The 20192-nt window shown below is 42.5% G+C and overlaps 1 protein-coding gene across 5 annotated transcripts in view; it reads left to right on the top strand.

Annotated features, from left to right (window-relative positions):
- The first annotated feature begins 38 nt into the window (after positions 1-38).
- The window catches only part of LOC137788631 (dnaJ homolog subfamily C member 13-like), a 30717-nt gene continuing 10563 nt past the window's right edge, over positions 39-20192 (top strand). For 2 of the 5 annotated variants that reach the window (XM_068581571.1, XM_068581574.1), the window contains exons 1-29: positions 39-215; positions 3031-3111; positions 8702-8777; positions 9534-9683; positions 10095-10136; positions 10236-10436; positions 10901-11107; positions 11746-11841; positions 12100-12191; positions 12408-12574; positions 12710-12789; positions 12883-13052; positions 13156-13188; positions 13980-14079; positions 14202-14309; positions 14436-14591; positions 14696-14752; positions 14844-14965; positions 15119-15194; positions 15377-15472; positions 15582-15722; positions 16688-16705; positions 17648-17730; positions 18139-18292; positions 18399-18502; positions 18610-18769; positions 18877-18939; positions 19299-19400; positions 19591-19695. In XM_068581571.1, coding sequence (XP_068437672.1) covers positions 3044-3111; positions 8702-8777; positions 9534-9683; positions 10095-10136; positions 10236-10436; positions 10901-11107; positions 11746-11841; positions 12100-12191; positions 12408-12574; positions 12710-12789; positions 12883-13052; positions 13156-13188; positions 13980-14079; positions 14202-14309; positions 14436-14591; positions 14696-14752; positions 14844-14965; positions 15119-15194; positions 15377-15472; positions 15582-15722; positions 16688-16705; positions 17648-17730; positions 18139-18292; positions 18399-18502; positions 18610-18769; positions 18877-18939; positions 19299-19400; positions 19591-19695 — 3027 coding nt within the window. In that variant the 5' untranslated portion in view covers positions 39-215; positions 3031-3043. The remainder of the gene's footprint in view (positions 216-3030; positions 3112-8701; positions 8778-9533; positions 9684-10094; positions 10137-10235; positions 10437-10900; positions 11108-11745; positions 11842-12099; positions 12192-12407; positions 12575-12709; positions 12790-12882; positions 13053-13155; positions 13189-13979; positions 14080-14201; positions 14310-14435; positions 14592-14695; positions 14753-14843; positions 14966-15118; positions 15195-15376; positions 15473-15581; positions 15723-16687; positions 16706-17647; positions 17731-18138; positions 18293-18398; positions 18503-18609; positions 18770-18876; positions 18940-19298; positions 19401-19590; positions 19696-20192) is intronic. The other 3 variants (XM_068581573.1, XM_068581572.1, XM_068581575.1) reach the window with 3 other exon arrangements.

Below are 20192 nucleotides of genomic sequence, written 5' to 3'. Positions count from 1 at the left end.
TGACAGCCGCATGACAGGCAGGCCTCGCGCATGCGCAGTAGCACACTCTCGGTACGAGGAATATGGCAGCGTCCTGAGCCCTGTTGGGGGGAATACGGCGTAACTGAGCACCTACAGCATCAGAGTGGGAAAACTGAGAAGGACCAGCCGCACTCAGAGGAGGGTGGGTGGGGCTGAGGGACCGCCACGATTAACACCCGTTAGCGAGTTTACAGGTAAAAGCAACCGCCACCACCTGCCACTGCCTTCTCTATGTTTGCTTGATTGGAACCCGTTGCTAATGCGACCAGCTAGCTAGCCGCTAGCTTGGGGCTAACCCAACATTAGCCTGCCACAGCCCCCTCTTTTTTGACATTTGCCTTTGGCAAACAAACGCTGACAACACAGGTGTCTGCGCTGTCTGGTATTCTAGTGAGGAGCTGCAGCAGTGTCGACATCACAACGAACCGTGCTGTCGTGCTTGTTTTTAGCCTCAGTTAAACGTGTAGGCCCGCTGCAATGAAGCAGAATTTGGCTAAGCGCTCGAGCTTCAGGTGACGTTAATGCCGCTCGTCGTGGATTCACTTGACAGATCGGGACCCAGCGTACATCCTCAAATGAATTTAAGATGCACCGTTTTAGCTACTGTAGCGCATTTCGTGCAACGTCTATATTTATATATTTCTTGTCACGTTTTTAAGAAAAGAAAAGCTGCAGGTGTGCTATATGTTGCCTTCTAAGATGAAGTAGTTAGAGTCAGTGACAGACCTTAAAGTGGCCAGAAAGATTGCTCCATATAGATTGACATTGCAACACGTCTAAGCTTTCAAGAGGAAAACCACATTGTAGAAACCAGCGTCATGTTTGACTGTAGAGTATTTGATTAATGTGTGATCCATTCAGAGTGGCTCTGTCGCCCCTGTCTGTGATCATGTGCTTTTTATTGTGCTGTCAGTTCAGTTATGGTCATAGCTTTACGTTCAACATGGTTTTAACTCGAGATGTATAAAAGGGTGAAGGCCATATAGTGAGGTAATGGCAGATGATCAGTTGACCCTTGTACCCACCCTGATGATGCTGAAGCAACTTTTCATTTTCTCTATATTGTTCTGTACAAAAGGAATCAGGTGATCCAACTTTTTTCTCTAGCCAGCAGCTGTGGAAAAACAGATTTTAAATAGGTAGAGCAAAGGAGCATAAACACGGTATCAAGTGTTAACTATCGTAACTTTTACAGTTAACCTGTGGCTGTAATCTAGTTAGTCGTGACCTAGATACGTTCAGATAGGTCCCATTTAGAGGTTTGATACAATATTGTCATGAAAAGCTGTGTTTGTGAAAGTTTCTGAAAAGTTGTGAGACCTGTCTGGAGCAAGTTATTATGTAAATGTTGTGTGCTTTGCTCTGAGCCTGGTGCCATTTACATTGCCTTCACTGTTTTTTTTGTGGCTATTTTCTTAACTCTGTTAAGGACAGCCCATGAATATTTTCCTATTCATCTGCATACAAGTAGGAAGCGGTGTGAGGGGCAATCACGTGACCCAGTCCTGGAATCTGCCATGGTCTTCTTTAACACTCATCACAACGCTCTCGACCCAGTAATGTAATAAAAAAACACTGCACAGCCCTCTGCAGCAGTGGAGATCCCGCTGTGCACTGCTTGCTGCTAACATCTCCTATTGTGCATTTCATCAGCCCCCCGCTTTGGATCACATTCATTATGCAGGGACATGAATGAGTGTTTGAAAAAAAGCAAAACTTGGCTCTTGACTGTTCCTTGCACCTTTTTGTTTTCTCCAGCACAGGCATCGACTATTGAGACCCCGACACTGGCAATTTTTTTTTACAGATCCTCGTCCATTGCTGTGGCACCTGAAAGTAGCTTGTGTTTATGTCAATTGTCCCCTCCGTTAATGGTGGTTTCCATCATTTGGAGTTATTTTGCTGTCCCTTGCTTCAATCGCACACTGAATTGGAGAGGAAGGAAAACAGGAGTCAGATTTTTCCAGGATCCTGCCAGAGTGCTGACACAGGTTCCCCTTGTCACAGTACAGCCGCCAGCTGATTACTGCAGTAAGGATAAGAGAGGCAGTTATGGCCCCAGTTTGCTCTTTTTTGCTCTGGCCACTGGTTTGTCTTTAATTTGGTTGAAACAATCTTTCACAAAATATCAATCTCAACAGTCCCACTGATGCTCTGTGGTTTGTTTTAGTTGGAAATGGAAACTCTTTGTATTTAGTGACAAAAAAAGGATCCTCGTTGATCCTACTTGATCTATTGTGCCATTTAAATTACAAGGATTTCCTTCAAATATCGCACTGGGCCAAAACACTGAGACTAACCCCTGTTTATCTAAAGCAATCAATAGGCCCCACTGGCTTTGCACCAGACTTTATTGACATACTCAGCTGGTGCACTGTTGTGTGTTTTGTGGGTGGCTGTGATATAAGACTGGAATGAAAGACCTTTACCTCCTCTTTGCTTTGCTGAGCAGGTTGTATCCCAGTGCTCCCCGAGGAGGTTTGCCTCTCCTCAGAGTGAGCCTGTGAAAAAAATGCAAACACGAAGGAGAGCGTGTGGATGTCAGGGAGCGGTTTGTAAAAAATTAAAAGTCATGTGCTACCAGCTGCATGATGCTACGGCTGATAGCTGAGCTAACGACGGCGATGAGGAATCGGTTAGTCATGGAGAGATGGGACGGCTGTGTCGCTGGATAATCACCGTTTACTTTGCATCGCTTCTGAAGCCGAGAGAGTGTCTGCTGGGAGTCTCTCCCTTCAAGCTGCAAAATGTTGAGCGACGGCGTGAAGTGTGTCCTGCAGTATATGGGAATGTGTGATACCTAAACTTGATGTAGTAATGACCTGTGAAGGAACAGGTTATTTGGTTTCGAAAGAACTGAGACATGGAAGAGATTTTGGTTATCCTTCACTTCTGTTATAACATTTTCTTTAAAGCAGTATTCAAAATAACCATTTTCTGTGTTGATGATGTACACAGGCTTACTTTTATGATGCAAGTCATAATAACCGTTGCTCTGTTCTTCTGTAGGTCCTGTGAAAAGATGAATGTGATCAAAGAAAACAAAGACATGGCCTGTTTCTACACCACCAAACACTCCTGGAGGGGAAAGTAAGGCTCACAACTTTGTTTTGTTATTTAACCCTCCCACTGATCAGATTTCAGGGCTGGCTGCATTGATTATTCCACGTCTTCTTTTGTATTTGTTTACAAAGCAGCATTTACCTAAACTCTTCATTTTGTCACCTTGTAAAGACTGTTTGGGAAAATCTTTAAAATTCCTGACTCGGTACTTCTATTGTGTTGACTTCCTTATAGCAGCGAGGTCTGCAGACCCCTGTCAGCAGTCACTGTGACGTAGAGCTGTCCTATGAAATGTAACCCAAAGACACAGATAAGGACAGTGAACCCTCGTCTTTACCAAGATGACGTCCATGTACTGACTTCCATTTATTGCATGGATACAAAAACGCAAAACACTGAGTTAGCCAATTGTAAACATATGTCCAGATGGGCCTATGTCCTCGATCATCATCTATTCTCGTGCATAGGGTATCTGTTTTCATGTTATAGATTACAGCTAAATTACACCCTGTAGCCAATATAAGCCTAAAACTAGATGAGCCTTGATGTCGATCCTGGGTGGCCCTTAAAGCTAAAGGATGGACAAGTTTGAGCAGTGAGCCAGAGGGATCACATTACCAATACCTGCTTTCTAAATGTCTCTGTGCCATTAAGGCCGGCCATTGACTCTGGTAACTTAAGCAGGGCTGCAGAGCATTAGCCATCATCAGAGCTTCATCCTGCTAATGCTTCCCGAAGTGTCCGCCGGAGACGAGTGCTGATGTATGTGTGGTGGACGGGCGGCGCAGACCGATACCCTCGTTTAGAGTGTTTGTCGACACACGTCGGCTGACCTGAGTCCAGCTCTGGAGAACAGGCATCTCTGTCAGACAGGGCAACTTCATTTATTGATATTAACATTGGAAGGTCATTTAGGTGACTCTCCGAAGAGAAAGATAAAAAAAAAAGAGACAGAAAGATGATCGGGCACAGGACAATGCAAGAGAGAGAGAGAGAGAGAGAGAGAGACATAAATACAACTGTATTTGGTGCTTAATGTTGTTCTAGGATTTTTCCGTGAAGCTGCAGTTGCAGACATCAGTGTACGAACGCTGACAACCGGAGATTACATTTTGACAGCGGGCTCATATGAATTGGTCCAACGTAATTTAGTAGATCTGCCTTTTCTTGCCTGTCTTCTGTATGAAAAGGGCAAAACTCGCACAGAGCTTGAAGAGGCTAAGGGAAAGGGAAAGTGTCAAGTCAGGAGATCCTCTTTCAGTTTGCTTCACACCAACCTCAGATATTGTGGGCTTGGCGGATATAATAACTAATGTTTTTTTAAACCCTTTTGGATCACATCCTCAGTCATACTGTGCAGCTATTTAACAATTAAGCCTTTTAACAATTATTTTGTCATCTTTTTCTTCCTGTAAAACACAATATGACGTGGGCTTACGTAAGCTAGCGGTGACCATTTTCATGCCCATTGTCTTGAGTAGAGTCATTTTTTTATGAATGATAACATTTAGTGTTAAGCTCTCTGACGATCTCATTGCATTTGCTGCTTTATGATAAAAAGTGAACTTGGTTTTTCGCCAGTTAAATGCTTTTCATGTGAATCCCCAGAGGGAAATTTAAACAATACAGCATTTTTTCCCGTGAATGTTGCAACAGACACAGAGTCTGTAATACTGCAGACATATAAGTATTGTAACACTTTCATCAGTGGGCCACAGATTAGAGTTGCACAGCGCTTCATTTTCAATACACAACATTCATTTCTAACAGTAAATCTGAATTAAATTCATCTGATCAGTGTGCCTCAGGTTATGTATACAAAGGGCTGACATGTCAGCATGTTAAACAGTATTCAGCACCACTTCTTTGAAGTCTGAACTTGTGTAACAGACATCTCTGAGTGCTTATGTCAAACGCCAATTTAAAAGATCCAGTGAAATTAAAATGTATGTTGAAAAAGGAGACGTTAGCTTGCAATCCTGAGTTAAAATGATGAGATAATTGGCAGATTGGTCAGCAGACGGGGGGACTCATGGTCATCTGTTCTGCATGGAGTTTAAGAGGGATTAAAAAATCCATGATTATACAATCTGGTGTCCTTTTACGTGTCTAAAACAAGTGTTTCTTCTTGTTTCAGTGAGTTAAGATCACTGAATGTCTGAGAGAACCTCCAATCTTGCGCTGATACTTTCCTACAATAATAAAAATTACAACAGCTGCTCACTGTTGCAGTTTTGCTTTTGCTTTTTGTGTGCGTGTGTGTGCGTGTGTGTGTGCGTGTGCGTGTGTGTGTGTGTTTGTGTGTGTGTGTGTGTGTGTGTGTGTTTAATTCAAGTCTTGTGACTCCAGCTTCTAGAGAGTTAGATTCGTCTCCTAATGAAGGGCAAGTCCACGGTTTTTGACACAAATTGATTGTCCCAGAGTTTTCTGTCATTTCATGGTTTTTCGGGCACAGCAGCACTTCCTCCTCTTTGTCACAGCATGAATATGCAAATCAGAAATCTCCTTTTTAATCTTCTTTGAATGCCTTCAAACCTCCGACAATAAGGAAGCTACAGATCCTCCTCTTTTTTTCCTATCTGTGTACATAACAGCATGTAGGATGTATTGTAAATATCGTGTTCCCCTTGTAGTGTTTATACATATGTGAACATCACACTTTGGGGTCTGTTGTTCACATTCAGCTCACCTTCCAACACTCTTCAATTCTCTGAGATCTAGTGTTTGTTGAGTATTGTACAGAGAATTGTGTTGTTTTGTCCGAGCTTTTCTTGTAGTCAAACGAATCTTCGACTCAGTCTTCTTTGTTTTAAAGAGGAGAAGCAGATGTTAGTCAGACACGGGAAGTTGCTTAATGTGATGCATTATGAAATCCTGTGAAGTGGCTGGAAAAGCTTTGTAAAACAATCTGTACAGTACGACTGAATGAAGAGTTATCACAAAATATATTTGATTACTGTGCATGAAAAGCTTGTGCATATAGTTCTCTTTTCTCCTCATATGGAGGAGCTAAAGCACTATACCCCTGTGTTAAATCACTTAGCACAAATCACATATCCATTACATCACCACTGACCATTTTCAAGGTATACTGTCAAAGTAATTTAGATTTTTGTGAAGGTTTTCCAACTATCATGATGTTGGTTTCCATTCAGCCCAGTCCTCTGTTAAAAAGCACAACGTGAATAGCACTACTTTGTTTCATTTATGTGAAACAAACCAAATGCTAGAAGCAGACACGGTGCTGCCAAACACAAAGTACCGTCAAGTGAGTCTCTGCTTTGATTTTCATATCTTTGTATGAATGGAAATATGAACCACAGCAGCATATGTTGTAAAATGGTGAGCAGTAATGTCAAGTGTACCTGATTTGTTGCCGCTAAAGAATCTCTTTATGCTATAATACATGTACTAAATTCACTTTAATCTCAACTCATCCCACCTTCCTACATTCAGGCTTTATTTTATTTTAGCAGGTGAATATTGGCTTCTCAGTCCTTGGCCACATCTCCAGCTCCTCCTCTGTACTTATCACTGCATCACTTATGCAGCCGGCTAGAGAGACACTTTGCGCATTTCTTCATCTTCTATAATTGGCACGCTTCAGCGCGACAATCGGTCTGTTTTTAGCAGGTTTTCTGGTTATCCTTCAAAGGAATGTTCCTCATTATCCTCTTCATGAGGTGTCGCCTGCTCTCATTATGTTCAAAATCAAACTCACTGTCAATTTCAATCTAAAAAATATGGAGTACTGGAATATGGAAAAGCCAGAAATTGCCTCACTGTTCAAACTGAACAGATACTCAAAGTCCTTCATTCACAAACCTGTTGACAAACTGATCACAATTATGGAAAAATGTGTGCGTGGCTTTGTTTTCCAGTACTTTGTCATGAGACATTCAGTAGAAATAGACGAACACGATAGCCGGGGAGGGCTGGATAACGCCTTTGTACGCGGATATAATGAAGGTTGGGGTAAATCAGTCCGCAGAGAATGAATAATTAACTAAGTTTGTGCTGACACCCGGTTGAACCAGCCACTTAGCGCCAAGGTCGAGACGCGCAGAGAGACAGCACGCCGAAACCAGGGACAGAGACGTGGTGTCAGACGTTGTGTCTCAAGAACACTGAAAACCCAGAGTAGTACAAAAAAAAAAGGAAAACTCGGTGTGGAGCAAAGACGTTTAGGACAGAATGAGTTTATTTGAACAGGCTCTTCTAATGGGAGCAGAAAGGATGTGACATTTGTGTAATTGTGAAAAAGGAAGGCGTGACTATAGGACGTGCCCGGACATAATATTCCACTGCGGCCTTTCCTCAGGCCGCTGCCTGACCTGTCTGTTTGTGTTAGTCATGGACTCTAGCCTGAATGCATTATGCAGAAGTAACCTCTCAATTTGACTTCCTTTTTTACGACTGTTTCTTGCTGGGTTTTTTTATGGGACTAGCTGGTAACTTCTTAATGATATCCAGTCCCAGAGAGGATGTGCAAGAAAGAAAGGAGCCGAGTCGGCGTGTTCAGTGTGCAGGCTGATGGTGTGTTGTACATGGATGAACATGCATCTGTACCAGATACAAACACACCTTTACATGTAACACTCCTCAAATCTAAAAACCTCAGCAAACATTGTGGTTGTTTTTTTGCTTTTTTTTACGAAACCAAAATCCTTAAATGATCCGTTTTCAAATCAAACAGCTGGTTGAATGTTATGAATTGAGCAGAAATGTGTTAGGAAACCACACAACGATCAAGCACACGCACGTACACACACACACACACACACACACACACATGGATGCACACACACAAAAACAAACTCACACAGTCAGCGAAAAAACGCGCAGAAAGATTGTCAAATCTGAATTTCACACTTCCTTCCTACTGTGTGAGAAAGCCCTACTCTCACAGCCGTTACGACGAATAAGTGCGAGTTGTTTTTCGGAGTCAAAGAGTGACTCATTAACGAATGTTAAACGTACGATAAGTTGCAACCTTTTTTTTATTTTAAAGCCAATCGAGAGACAGAGTGTAGTTCAAAGAATAGCAAATTCCCGAGTAGTAAGGGACACGGGTAAGTATTCATAAAGCCCAGCTGCATTGCTCCCGTCTGGTATTACATGTCGACACTGAATGGTGAGAATTAAGGCTGCATGTTGATGAGGTTCAGTTCAGATAACTGTCTGATCGCAGCTTTCAAAGTGGCCATTAGTCACCTTTTCTCATCATTTCTACGCCCCGTCTGTGCCTTATATCGACCATTACCTCATAAAAAATGTCTGCAAACTTGCATATTAAACCTGTAATACGGATGATAGCATAGGTTAACTGATCCCTGGTGATGTCACCCGTCCTTTACTCATCATCTCCATCGGAGCTTTTCCTCTCAGACCGTCCTGCAGATATGTAATGCAGCTTTATTTGCATGATGGGATATTAGTTATTCGAGCTGACTGGGTCTGTCAGCCTTGCTTTCAGCTAACTCCCACCTGCTGCACGTTCAGCCACTTCCCCACATCCACGGCTCATGTTATGTGACTGTTGTAGGTGCCGCTGCAGCGTACGGTCGGTGATGTGTAGGCCGTGTTCGTGACTCATCTCCTCTCTCTGCGTTTCCAGGTACAAGCGAGTCTTCTCGGTGGGGACGCATGGCATCACCACTTACAACCCAACCACGCTGGAAGTAACAAATCAGGTCAGTGTGCGTGCGGCCCCGTCGCACAGGAACTCCAGTCATTCAGAAACCTCATGTCTCTGGAGCGATGGCCGCCTCACAGGCGCTCGTGGGACACGCTGTTCTTAGTGACATGTGACTATTGAGAATCCATTTGAAGCACATTGCTCTTCTGCTAACAGCTGAAACGGCGTATTTTGTGCCTGTAGTGGGCAGTCTTTAAATGCACAAAATAAAACACACACACAGGACTGCTGTGAACATGTCTTTTCACTGATTAGAGCATAAAACATGTCCTAATCAATACCCTTCAGGCATGATACTGTACTCGGTTAGCTCCTCAGTTTAAGTGGTAAAAAGGCATTGTGGTTATTTTAAAGAAATAACTATATTAAGCACTGTAATAAAAAATATATACATTTGTATTGTGCTGCTCTTTTGAAGCAGTATTTAAATATTTGATGAATTGTTTATTCCACGCCATAATATAGTTGTCAAGACATTTTAAGTGTGTAATAATGTGCATTATTTGTCAGCAATTCTACATTATTTTCTAAAGACATATTATTTATATTTACAACTGTGATTTACTTTATTATCATTCATTATATGTTCATTCACGAGCCTCCAGAAGTTTACAGTATGCAGTAAAGAAAGCAAAGAAAGGCTTATAAATGCTAAAAAGCGGAACCCAAAGTACCATAACCTCTTATGTTATGTTCAAACTGCTTGTATGTGACTATCGGTGTGTTTATCTCTATGTTGTTGCGCTACCAGTGGCCTTATGGGGACATCTGTGGCATCGGCCCGGTAGGAAAAGGTCAGGGAACAGAGTTCAACCTCACATTCCGCAAAGGTAGCGGCAAGAAGTCGGAAACGCTCAAGTTCTCAACGGAGCACCGGACTGAGCTGCTCACAGAAGCGCTGGTGAGGACAAACGCTCATCACTCCATCGCCATCATTCAGAAAGGTCTTACTTGCATCATAGCTGCACATTTTTTGCTGCGTTGTCTGTCAAAATAAATCGCAGCAAAGTCACTTAATGACCTACGCACTGTTTGAGAATGCAGTGCTTGCAAAATCGCAGGCCCCTTTGACTCGCTGTAGGTGGTTATCACAAACGTGCATCAGCAGATAGTTTTGTTGATGTGAAGAAATACATTCATTATGCTGAGGTATGTTTGGAATGAGGAAGAGGAGGATGAGGAGGTGTATTTCCCCATAGAACTCATTAAATGCTTTTGTTATTTTGCAATTAAGACAAAAAAGGATGATTTAAGAGCTAGTTAGTTAACTTTTTAATGTAATACCTTTTCGTTTCTTTGTTGTTCTCCACAGAGATTCAGAACAGAGTTTTCAGAGGGGAAAATAACTGGCAGGGTAAGTACTGGAATCTATTAAGGGAAATCATTAATTTAAGTATGTTTTCCACTGTTGGTGACACCCAAAATGAATGTCTTTTCACGCGTGTGCTCGCAGCGATACAACTGCTACAAGCACCACTGGAGCGACGCGCGGAAGTCCGTGAGTTTAGAGGTGACGCCGGGCGGCATCGACCAGATCGACCCGCACACCAACCGGGTGGTGTGTTCCTACGACTACCGCAACGTAGAGGGATTCGTCGAGCTCTCTGATTACCAGGGAGGATTCTGCATCCTTTACGGGGGCTTCAGCAGGCTGGTATGCGTTCACAGCGTCGTTCTGCATGTCCGTGTCTCTGCATGTCCGTGTCTCTGCATGTCCGTGTCTCTGCATGTCCGTGTCTCTGCATGTCCGTGTCTCTGCATGTCCGTGTCTCTGCATGTGTGAACGCTTCAGTGCGTCCGTTATGTGCAAGGTTCCTTGGCTTGTGAAAAAATCTGAAAAACATCATGGTTTGTGGAAGATTTCCAGGCATTGGTTGACAAATACTTTATTAGAAATCTTAAGATCACCCATTCAGGGTTCATACACACTTTTACCAGGACTTTTCCATAACTTTGAGGCACATTTTCATGACCATGTATTCTCTAGAAAATGTGTATACAAGAAGAATAAGAATTAAAGGTTGAAGTCTGACGGACGATTTAAGTGACGTTACTCATCTGCTCGTCCTTTCCTTCACACTCCCCCATTGCCCACTGCCTTTTTTTTCTCTCTCTCAGCATCTGTTTGCCTCGGAGAACCGGGATGACATCATCCGCAGCGCCATAGAGCATGCTGGGAACTTCATCGGCATCACGCTACGGCTGAGGAAGGAGTCGTTGACCTTTGAGAATTTTGTGACGGACAGGTTGGGGAAGTACAGCTCGGACGAGAGCATCACTTCACTGGCCGAGTTCGTGGTGCAGAAGATCACCCCTCGACACCCGGTGAGAACCGCTTCTCCTGGTGCATCGCAGTGCTGCGTGGGAGGGGTTCTCAACATGAGGTCCAGGGACCCACCAGGACTCTCTTAACAGATTGTTACTACTCGAGTCTACTTGGAAAATGTGCAGCAGTTTCATTTGACTCATTTTATTTCAGCACATCATTAAAAAACGTAACTTAATGCACTAAATTGATAACAAACTTAAGTATTGCATGTTTTAAAAACAATTATTGGAAAGTTTTGAGCTTTGCATGATACTCTGGATAATATGCACGTATGATGGTCGTCAACCGATGCGCTGTGATGCCCAGTACTTTGATGAACTTGATGGTAACTACAATGTATTCATCAGCGAGGAAATCTCAAAGTATCGACCTACTTCTGCTCTCAGTTATCTTTTATTATTTCTTTCTTGAAGTACGATACATTTAATAAGTTATGATGCAACTTTATTTCTGCAGAGGGAAATTGTTGTGCAGCAGTTACAATACAAAGTGAGAAGAGTGCAAATAAAGAGTGCAAATATAACAGAAATAACATTTTAAATCAACACTTGAAATGATGCAGGCATTTGTAAATGACAGAATATAACTTTCAAATATTTTGTTAGTGTTCTGAATCCCCTGTCTCTGTCCTCAGGAGCCTGTGAAGCGTATTCTGGCTCTGACAGAGACTTGTCTCGTGGAGAGAGACCCGGCTTCATACAACATCGTCACCATCAAACCCTTCGGGGAGGTGAGCGCTCAGAAACTAAAGCGGCACCAAGTCATGGTGTCACTTCAAGGCTGAAATGTTTACACTCACAACCATCTTGTTCTGTCTTGTACTCCTGTGAAGATAGCTGCTGATTTAACTTTGTTTGTCTTTGTTTCATTGTGTATGAACTTCATCACTGCAAGTTAACAGCTTGGATGAAAGCACCCGACTCTGTGTCATTTTCCCTTTTTCTTTTTTCTCTCCTCACTCTTGTCCTCTTATATCATCTCCCTTCAGGTATTTGCTCTCATCTGTGACGTAGACAACCCTCAGGTGTTTACTGTTGAATTCATTCGAGGTCAGATCAGAAAGTTTTCCTCCACAGAAAGGTACACAAACACCCATATTCATGTGGTTATTGACACTACAGGCCCGGTGGCTTTACTAAAAGTGCTCATTTGCCTCTTTTTAAATGTATTTTTCGTGTAATGACCTCATTTACAAGATGAGTAATTTGCTGGCGTGCATTAGTCCTCTGCATGCTCTTGTTACTGTGCGCTTGCCGGTCGTCTGTATTGCATTCAGCTGGGTCTGTGCGTCTGTAGGGACTCCTTGTTAGCCAGCCTGCTTGATGGAGTCCGCGCGTCAGGCAACAGGGACGTGTGCGTCAAAATGGCGCCCACGCAGCGAGGCCAAAGGTGGGGCCTGCTGAGCATGCCCGTGGACGAGGAGGTGGAGAGTTTGCATCTCAAATTCCTGGCGGCGCCTCCGAGTGAGTCCAAAGCGCGTCATCTCATGAGATTCATGCACTTGAATGGCCACCACGAGGTCAAAACTTGTCTTTGGTTGTTCTTGATATCTGTACGTGCTCTTGTTTAATTGTTTCCTCACTCGTTCCTTTGCTTAGATGGAAACTTTGCAGATGCAGTGTTCAGATTCAACGCCAACATCTCCTACAGTGGAGTGCTGCATGCAGTCACCCAAGATGTGAGTGTGTTTAATCCCTGTGATGTATGTCTGTCGACTAGAGCAGAACTCGCACTAATTTCCCGCGTCTTTATCTCTTTCTTCTCTCTTCAGGGTCTTTTCTCCGAGAACAAAGAGAAGCTCATCAACAACGCCATCCTCGCTCTTTTGTCCCAGGAGGCCGAGCTGCCGGCTCTCAACACAGAGCTGGAGAGCCATTTCCAGGCAATCCGACGCTTGGTGGCCTCCAAGGCCGGCTTCCAGGCTTTCACCCAGCTGCCAAAGTGAGTATCCAGCAGCAATGCCACTGTATCCTCCTGCTTTTATTTCTTTTGAAGTGTACTTTCTGTTGAGCTGCTGGTAACAGGCATGCTCTGTCATTCCAAGGTCTGGTCAAGGGTCTGGAGTCACAGATGCAACGTAAATATGAATCCATACATCTCAGTCTGCCCTTTTGCCCGTCTCTGTTTCTTATCCTTCTTGCTCTTTTTTCCCGAAGTCTCTCTTTGCTATCTATCGATCAGCCTTCTCCTCTTTTTATCTTTTGTTCTGCTTTCATCCCAGGCTTTCAGACAGGCACTTCAGAAGGGAGGTTATGTCACTTCACTGTGTTCAGTCGAGCTGTCTGCCTCGATTTGTCTCTAACCTTCCTCTCTCGACGTCGCACACTCTTATTTATTTTTGCCTCTCACTCTTTCCCGCTATCTGCTTTGCCCATTCTATCCTTTTATATTTCTGCACACCACAATATTTAAGAAGCCCATAGTCTTTTCGGGTCACTGAGATGTATGAGAGGAACTGTATTTACTGTTTATTATTTGTTCCTGCGAGGCAGATGAGGATTGTTTTTTCCTGGAAGATTCATTGCCAGAGTAGCTTGGTGTTTCCCTCAGACAAGCACAAGATGCCGATCACTATAAATACATAAATGGTTTATTTTTTGCTTTCAGGGAAACCTCTTTTATATTGGTACGCTTAGTTGTTCAGTACAGTAGAAGATGTGACACCTTTTGAACCAAAGAAGCAACAAGCCACTTCTGAAGCAATGAATTATTTGTGTATCCAACCCCAGACCTCCTTTTTAAATAACACATTATTTGTATTGTTTATATTATGTTGTGTTTCTGTTGTTTATGATCCCTTTTATGGCGTTTTCAAGGCATGGTTATTTTAGCGGTGTTGGTAAATCTGTGAATGTTTGTGTGTTCTAGGTTCAGGGAAAAGTTGGGAGTAAAGACAGTAAAAGCTTTAAAAAGGAACAACAACAGTGTGACGCATGCTGCTGTAGACATGCTCTGTGCTCTTATGTGTGTAAGTATCCCCTAAACACCTGGACATCAGCCAACTCTAAACATATGCGTCAACCGTTTCTCGGGTTTGTCTTTATCTTACTGTTTTGGCCGAGACATTTTTCTTTTAACGTTTCTTTGCAGCCGATGCACGATGACTATGACCTGAGGCAGGAGCAGCTGAACAAGGCCTCTCTGCTGTCCTCCAAGAAGTTCCTGGAAAACCTGCTTGAAAAATTCATCACTAATGTGGTACATTTCATTTTGATGGGTGCAGAATTTGGAAATGTAGAAGTAGTTTAGTTTCATAAACCTTGTTTTTGTAAAATGTGTATCCTCAATATAAACTCTCATCCATTTCTTCTTTTTTCTTTTCAGGACCATGGAACAGGAGCTCTGGTCATCAGCTCCTTACTGGACTTCTTAACCTTTGCCCTCTGCGCCCCCTACAGTGAAACCACAGAGGGGCAGCAGTTTGACATGCTGCTGGAGATGGTCGCCTCTGATGGACGCACCTTGTTTAAACTCTTCCAGGTAGTGGAGTCATGTGAATAGAACTTTATTCCCTGATTATGATGGTAATCTGATGTGAATTCAGTTGATGCTTGTGTGTTGAATTATGCTGTCCTTATCTTTAGCATCCCTCAATGGCAATAGTGAAGGGGGCCGGCTTGGTGATGAAGGCCATCATTGAGGTAAGCCTTTCTGTGGTTTACGGTGTCGATAAATTCCTGATGATTGGAATGTAATTATGACGATTACCAACCTGTGCTTGTTTCAATGTAGGAGGGAGACAAGGAAATAGCCAACAAGATGCAGGACCTGGCCTTGAGTGAAGGAGCTCTTCCCAGACATCTGCACACGTCTTTGTTCACCATCAGCTCTGATCAGCGGATGCTTACCAACAGGTCCAACCACAATAAATCCACACACTCACACACAATGATTTGGGTTTGTTGGCAACCACAGCGAGTTAAACACTCCATTATATGTCACGGCCGACAGCTTAAGTTTCTACAGTGTATAAACAGGAAGACGTGTTCTCTAACAAACTTTCTCAGGCAGCTGAGTCGTCACCTGGTGGGACTCTGGACGGCAGAAAACCCCGTTGCCATGAACCTCCTGAAAAGGATACTGGTAAGTCTTGAAATCAGTCCATTTCAAAGGTTTGAAGCTTCTCAAATACTCATGGGAGACGCCATCAGGATAATATGACGCATGCAGAGTACTTTAGGATGGAGGCCAATGCTTTTCTCTGGCAGCGGAGGCGCCTCATTTATAAGTCTGAGCCCATCTCGCTGTGTGTTGTCCTCTCTCAGCCAACAGGCCTGCTGGCTTACCTGGACAGTCAGGATCCCGTCCCGGAGAAAGATATGGATCGAATGCACATCCGTGACAACTTGAAACTTGCCCAGGTATCTGCAGCAACATCACATCTGTACCTTTTTTAGCAGAGGGAACAAACGGCTCGATAAGAAAGTATTTGCCGTCCTATAATAGTTGTTTCATATTTGCTTCCCACAGGACCAGCTAAATCGAAACAAGGTGCCCGAGTGGCAGCGGATAGCCGGCAAAGCAGCCAAAGAGGTGGAGAAGTTCGCCAAGGAGAAGACCGATATAGTGTTGATGCACTGGAGGGATAAAATGGGCATAGCCCAGAAGGAGGTGAGGATATATTTATCTTTTGTAAAGATGCTGAGTGGCTGATTTCTCCGTTATCAATCAGACAAGCTACTGCTGCTGCTACTACTACCGCTGCTGTCTGGTCAGGTGTCTCTAACGGTTGCATCCTCCTGCTGACGCTGAACACTTCTGCAGAGGCACAGTCAATTATACACTTTTCAGCTGCTGCTGTGTGTTTTGCATGCAGAGCGATGTCGGCTCTGACGGGAAACCGTACAAGAAACAATCACGTCTGCTTTTCCTGTGCCTCGCATACCTGCTGTTCAAACTGCCCGTGCACATTTTCATCCATGTTTAACTGACATTTTCTTTCTCCGGCAAAGACAAGTGTTTTCCACGACAGCTGAATGTGTCCGTGTTGTTTTAATTCAAAGGTCACCTTCTTTTAGAAAGAGTGTGTGGGTGGGTTGAGGTTGTCGGCATCATCTAAATGATTAACAACACCTACCTGTCTGCTCTGTGACGTTTGCACAAAACTGAAATCAAATACTCTTTTAAAATTAACCCGCTTGACCGGAAAACCACCCGGCTTCCTTTTTCCTTTTCTACACTTCTGCTTTGAATGTCTCAAAATGGCTGATGAACGACATATTTTGATTACCTTGCTTTCACTATGAATCCCCTCATCATCTTTTTTTTTACAGCACATGATCCATGTATGTTTGTTTTTAGCGGCAAATCTTCAAAAATACTTGAATCGAGCAGATGATCAGCTAATAAACGATGAAGAATTTAGTGGTGTGTGTGTGTGTGTGTGTGTGTGTGTGTGTGTGTGTGTGTGTGTGTGTGTGTGTGTGTGTGTGTGTGTGTGATATACTCTGGTGAACTTTGAACCTTTTTTGTTGAGATTTATTTTTGTGTGATCCGAGGAACAATAATCTCTGTTGTATCTGCCCCTCCCCCACCCTCCTTGTCTTATGTGGTTTCTCTGCTGTCAAACAATGCAGCAGGACAGAAATAACCTGGTAAGTAGGACTGACCAATGGGATCCATGCTGTTTTCTTTCCATCTTTTTTCTCTCGATGAAACCCATTTTTCCATCTTCATGTGACGCATTGGGTGTGTTTTTTTAATTCAGACAGGCAATAAACACACACACACACACTCTTCCCGGTGTGATCTACTATTACTATTATCTACGAGCGATTGCAACATGCGTCTCCAAGTAGATGCAGGAAAAGAGGAAGTCAATAACACATTATACGGTAGACAATAATTGCATAGATTTGATCGAGTCTCCTCTTGTCCGGCTGTCAATAGAGGACATGTTCAGAGAACCTGTTGTGTTTTGTAATCAGTGAATAATGTACGACCACTTTCAGTTTGAGACCTTGAGTGTCATTAACATGAATGAAGGATATTCGCCAGGTCGCCTGTTTCGTCTCTGGAACTGTTTTCTATCCTTTTTTATCGCTCATAACGGTTTCTTTATGCAGAAAATGGAACTTAATGTAATTTAAAATTGATTTATCGCACCAAATATGATTTGCAAATCAATTGATATGCTAACTAACGTTGTAAGGCTCCAGTAGCAACGTCCTCTGGTGATTCATAAGAACTATGATCATAACTCTGTCTCGCCCGGCAAGAATTACAGAACACATTCAGTTTTCGTATCTGACTTTGGTTTTTCTGTTTCATAACCTGGTTTTCTGTTGGTTTAATAAAAAATAATGATGACAACATTGTTATTGTTCCTAATACCTGGCTTTCTCCATCCTCAAAATCATTTGTTACCTTTTTTTCCCCTCCATCATGGTGCCATTTGTTTCATCTCTGGTGTCCTTGTCCGTAAAGTAATGCTCATGCTGTTGCCATTTCAACTTCACAACTCTCTTTTTTGCCATAAGCTGTTTAAAGAAGAAGAATGATGATGATAAGTTATTCATTTTTCCTTTTGATTTCAGAACCCAAACCAAAAGCCTGTCATCCTGAGGAAGAGACGCCAGAGAATAAAGATCGAAGTCAACTGGGAGCTTTTCTACTACAGGTACGAAATGGAGACCAAGCCGTATTCTCGCTTTGTTGACTCCATTGTGTTGCACATCATCCTGATTTCAATTATATTAGGAGTGACTGCAGGTTTTTAAAGAAATGTCTCTGTATTTTGGCTTTCAACGACCATAAAAACACTGAATCAGAATCAGCTTTATTGTGTTTACACATACATGGAATTTGCCTCACATAGCTCTCATTGAACATATATACATAATAACTACAATAAATAAGATAAATAATAAAAACACAACCGAGACAGCTGCTGCATTTCCTATGTAATTTAAGTGACACCTGTCTGTCAAAGGGATTTTGCAGGAATAAGACACACCACCCTTCTGTCTTGCAACAAGCTGTAAAACTATCTTTACAAACAACCCTCACTTGCTTTTGTTTTCTCAAGATTCCAGCTCGACCACGCGCGGTCCAACCTCATCTGGAACCTGAGGACGAGGGAGGAGCTGCGGGACGCTCTGGAGGGCGAGATGCGCTCCTTCAGCGTGGACCGCGAGCTCGGCAGTGCCACGGTCATCTCCTGGAACCACCAGGAGTTTGAGGTTGGTGCTCAGCCGGGCCATTAAGCGCTCGCCGCTGTCTGAACCTCGTCACTTTCTAAAAATCGAATGCATACACTGTGAGCGACGTCTTTGTTGTTATTCGCAGGTGAAATACGAGTGCCTTTCAGATGAGATCAAGATTGGGGAATATTACCTGCGTCTGCTGCTTGAGGAGGATGAAAATGAAGAATCGAATGCCATCAAGAGATCGTAAGACTGCGATGCAACAACAACACAACCAGCTGCACAAATGTTATCGCTCTGCACACGATCCAAAAAGATGATTCATGCTTCTCTCTCTCTCTCTCTGCTCTTAGATACGAGTTCTTCAATGAACTCTATCATCGCTTTCTGCTTACACCCAAAGTCACGATGAAGTGCCTGTGCCTGCAGGCGCTCGCTATAGTCTATGGGAAGTGCTACGAGGAGATTGGCCCCTTCACAGACACAAAATACATTGTGGGCATGCTGGACCGAGTGAGTACAAACTCTTACTGCAGGATCCCGTATATATGTAATGCACTGGAGGTGTCTTATGTCGTTTAATTCATCCTAAAATCTAAAATACTCTAATGTTGTTACAGTGTACAGACAAACTAGAAAGAGACCGACTCATCGTCTTCCTCAACAAACTCATTCTCAACAAGGTGAGATATTAAAGCTATAAAAGAATTTTTAAAAATCCTAGCCATGCATTCGAGTCCACGTCATACTCTTACAAAGCTTCAATGGTTAGCTAGTTATCTTAATGTATGTATGTATATATGTAGGAAATATAAGGATATGTACGTATGTATGCATCTGTATATGTGTGTATATACACATAGATACTCTTATGTATCTATTATTTATATTATATGTGCATGTGTATCTTTATGTGTGCATTCTTTATATTCAAATCTAGAAAATCAATAACAATTTGAAAAGGTGAGCTATTGTGGGCTGAGAATTGCTTGTTAATTTACTCCTCTCTGTCTTGAGTGACGATTCATTTTCTGTTCTTTAGAAAAATGTGAAGGAGGTGATGGACTCGAATGGAGTGCGTATATTGGTGGATCTGCTCACGATGGCTCATCTGCACACCAGCAGAGCGACTGTGCCCCTGCAGGTAAAACATGGCTCTTCAGGTTATATTATGCAAAATGAATGTCTCCATTGATTTGATCTAATCACACATAACTGGGTGTTGCAGCCTTTCATGAGCCATAGAGGAGATTTAATCCTATGCTGACCCTGGTGTGGAAATGTTAATTATCTTCCCCGAGTGTCAAACCAGAGGGTCGTCTTTGTTTCCACAGAGCAACGTGATCGAGGCCTCAGCGGACATGAAGAGGGAGAGCGAGAAAGAGTGGTACTTTGGAAACGCAGACAAGGAAAGAAGAGGACCTTTCAGCTTTGAGGAGGTGATGTGATATTCCTAAAATGTCAAACGCGGGCTGAGAATGCAGAACAGATCAGAAGATTACGTGATAGGTGTGAGTGGAAATAGCTATCACTCTGTTGTACTAGCTCGTAGCTGATAGAACATTTTATTTTATTATTTCCTATTTTTTGTTATTTTTTTATTTGTCATTTAGTTTCATTAACTATAATCTATTTCAAATGTTTTTGTTTATTTTGGATGTATTTACATTAAAGGATGTATATTTTTATGTATATGTATATAGGATCTATATTTCAAGAGTTTTCTTCCACAGCATTTTATAAATAACTATACATTTATATGTAGATATAATTTTAAAAATTTGAATGTTAAATATCTAATCTTGTTTTGATAATTTTCTGAAGGAAATTTGAGAAAAGTTAAGTAAATCAAAAAATGTAGTAAATCAAGAACAATAATTATATTCTAATGTAAAATATTGCTGATTAATCTAATAACTAGTTTAAATTAGTACCT

The sequence above is a fragment of the Clinocottus analis genome, unplaced genomic scaffold (assembly GCF_023055335.1).
Source record: "Clinocottus analis isolate CAN_PGR_092001 unplaced genomic scaffold, fCliAna1.0.p SCAF_18, whole genome shotgun sequence".
Taxonomy (NCBI): Eukaryota; Metazoa; Chordata; class Actinopteri; order Perciformes; family Cottidae; genus Clinocottus; species Clinocottus analis.
This window is presented reverse-complemented; position numbering and strand designations above follow the sequence as displayed.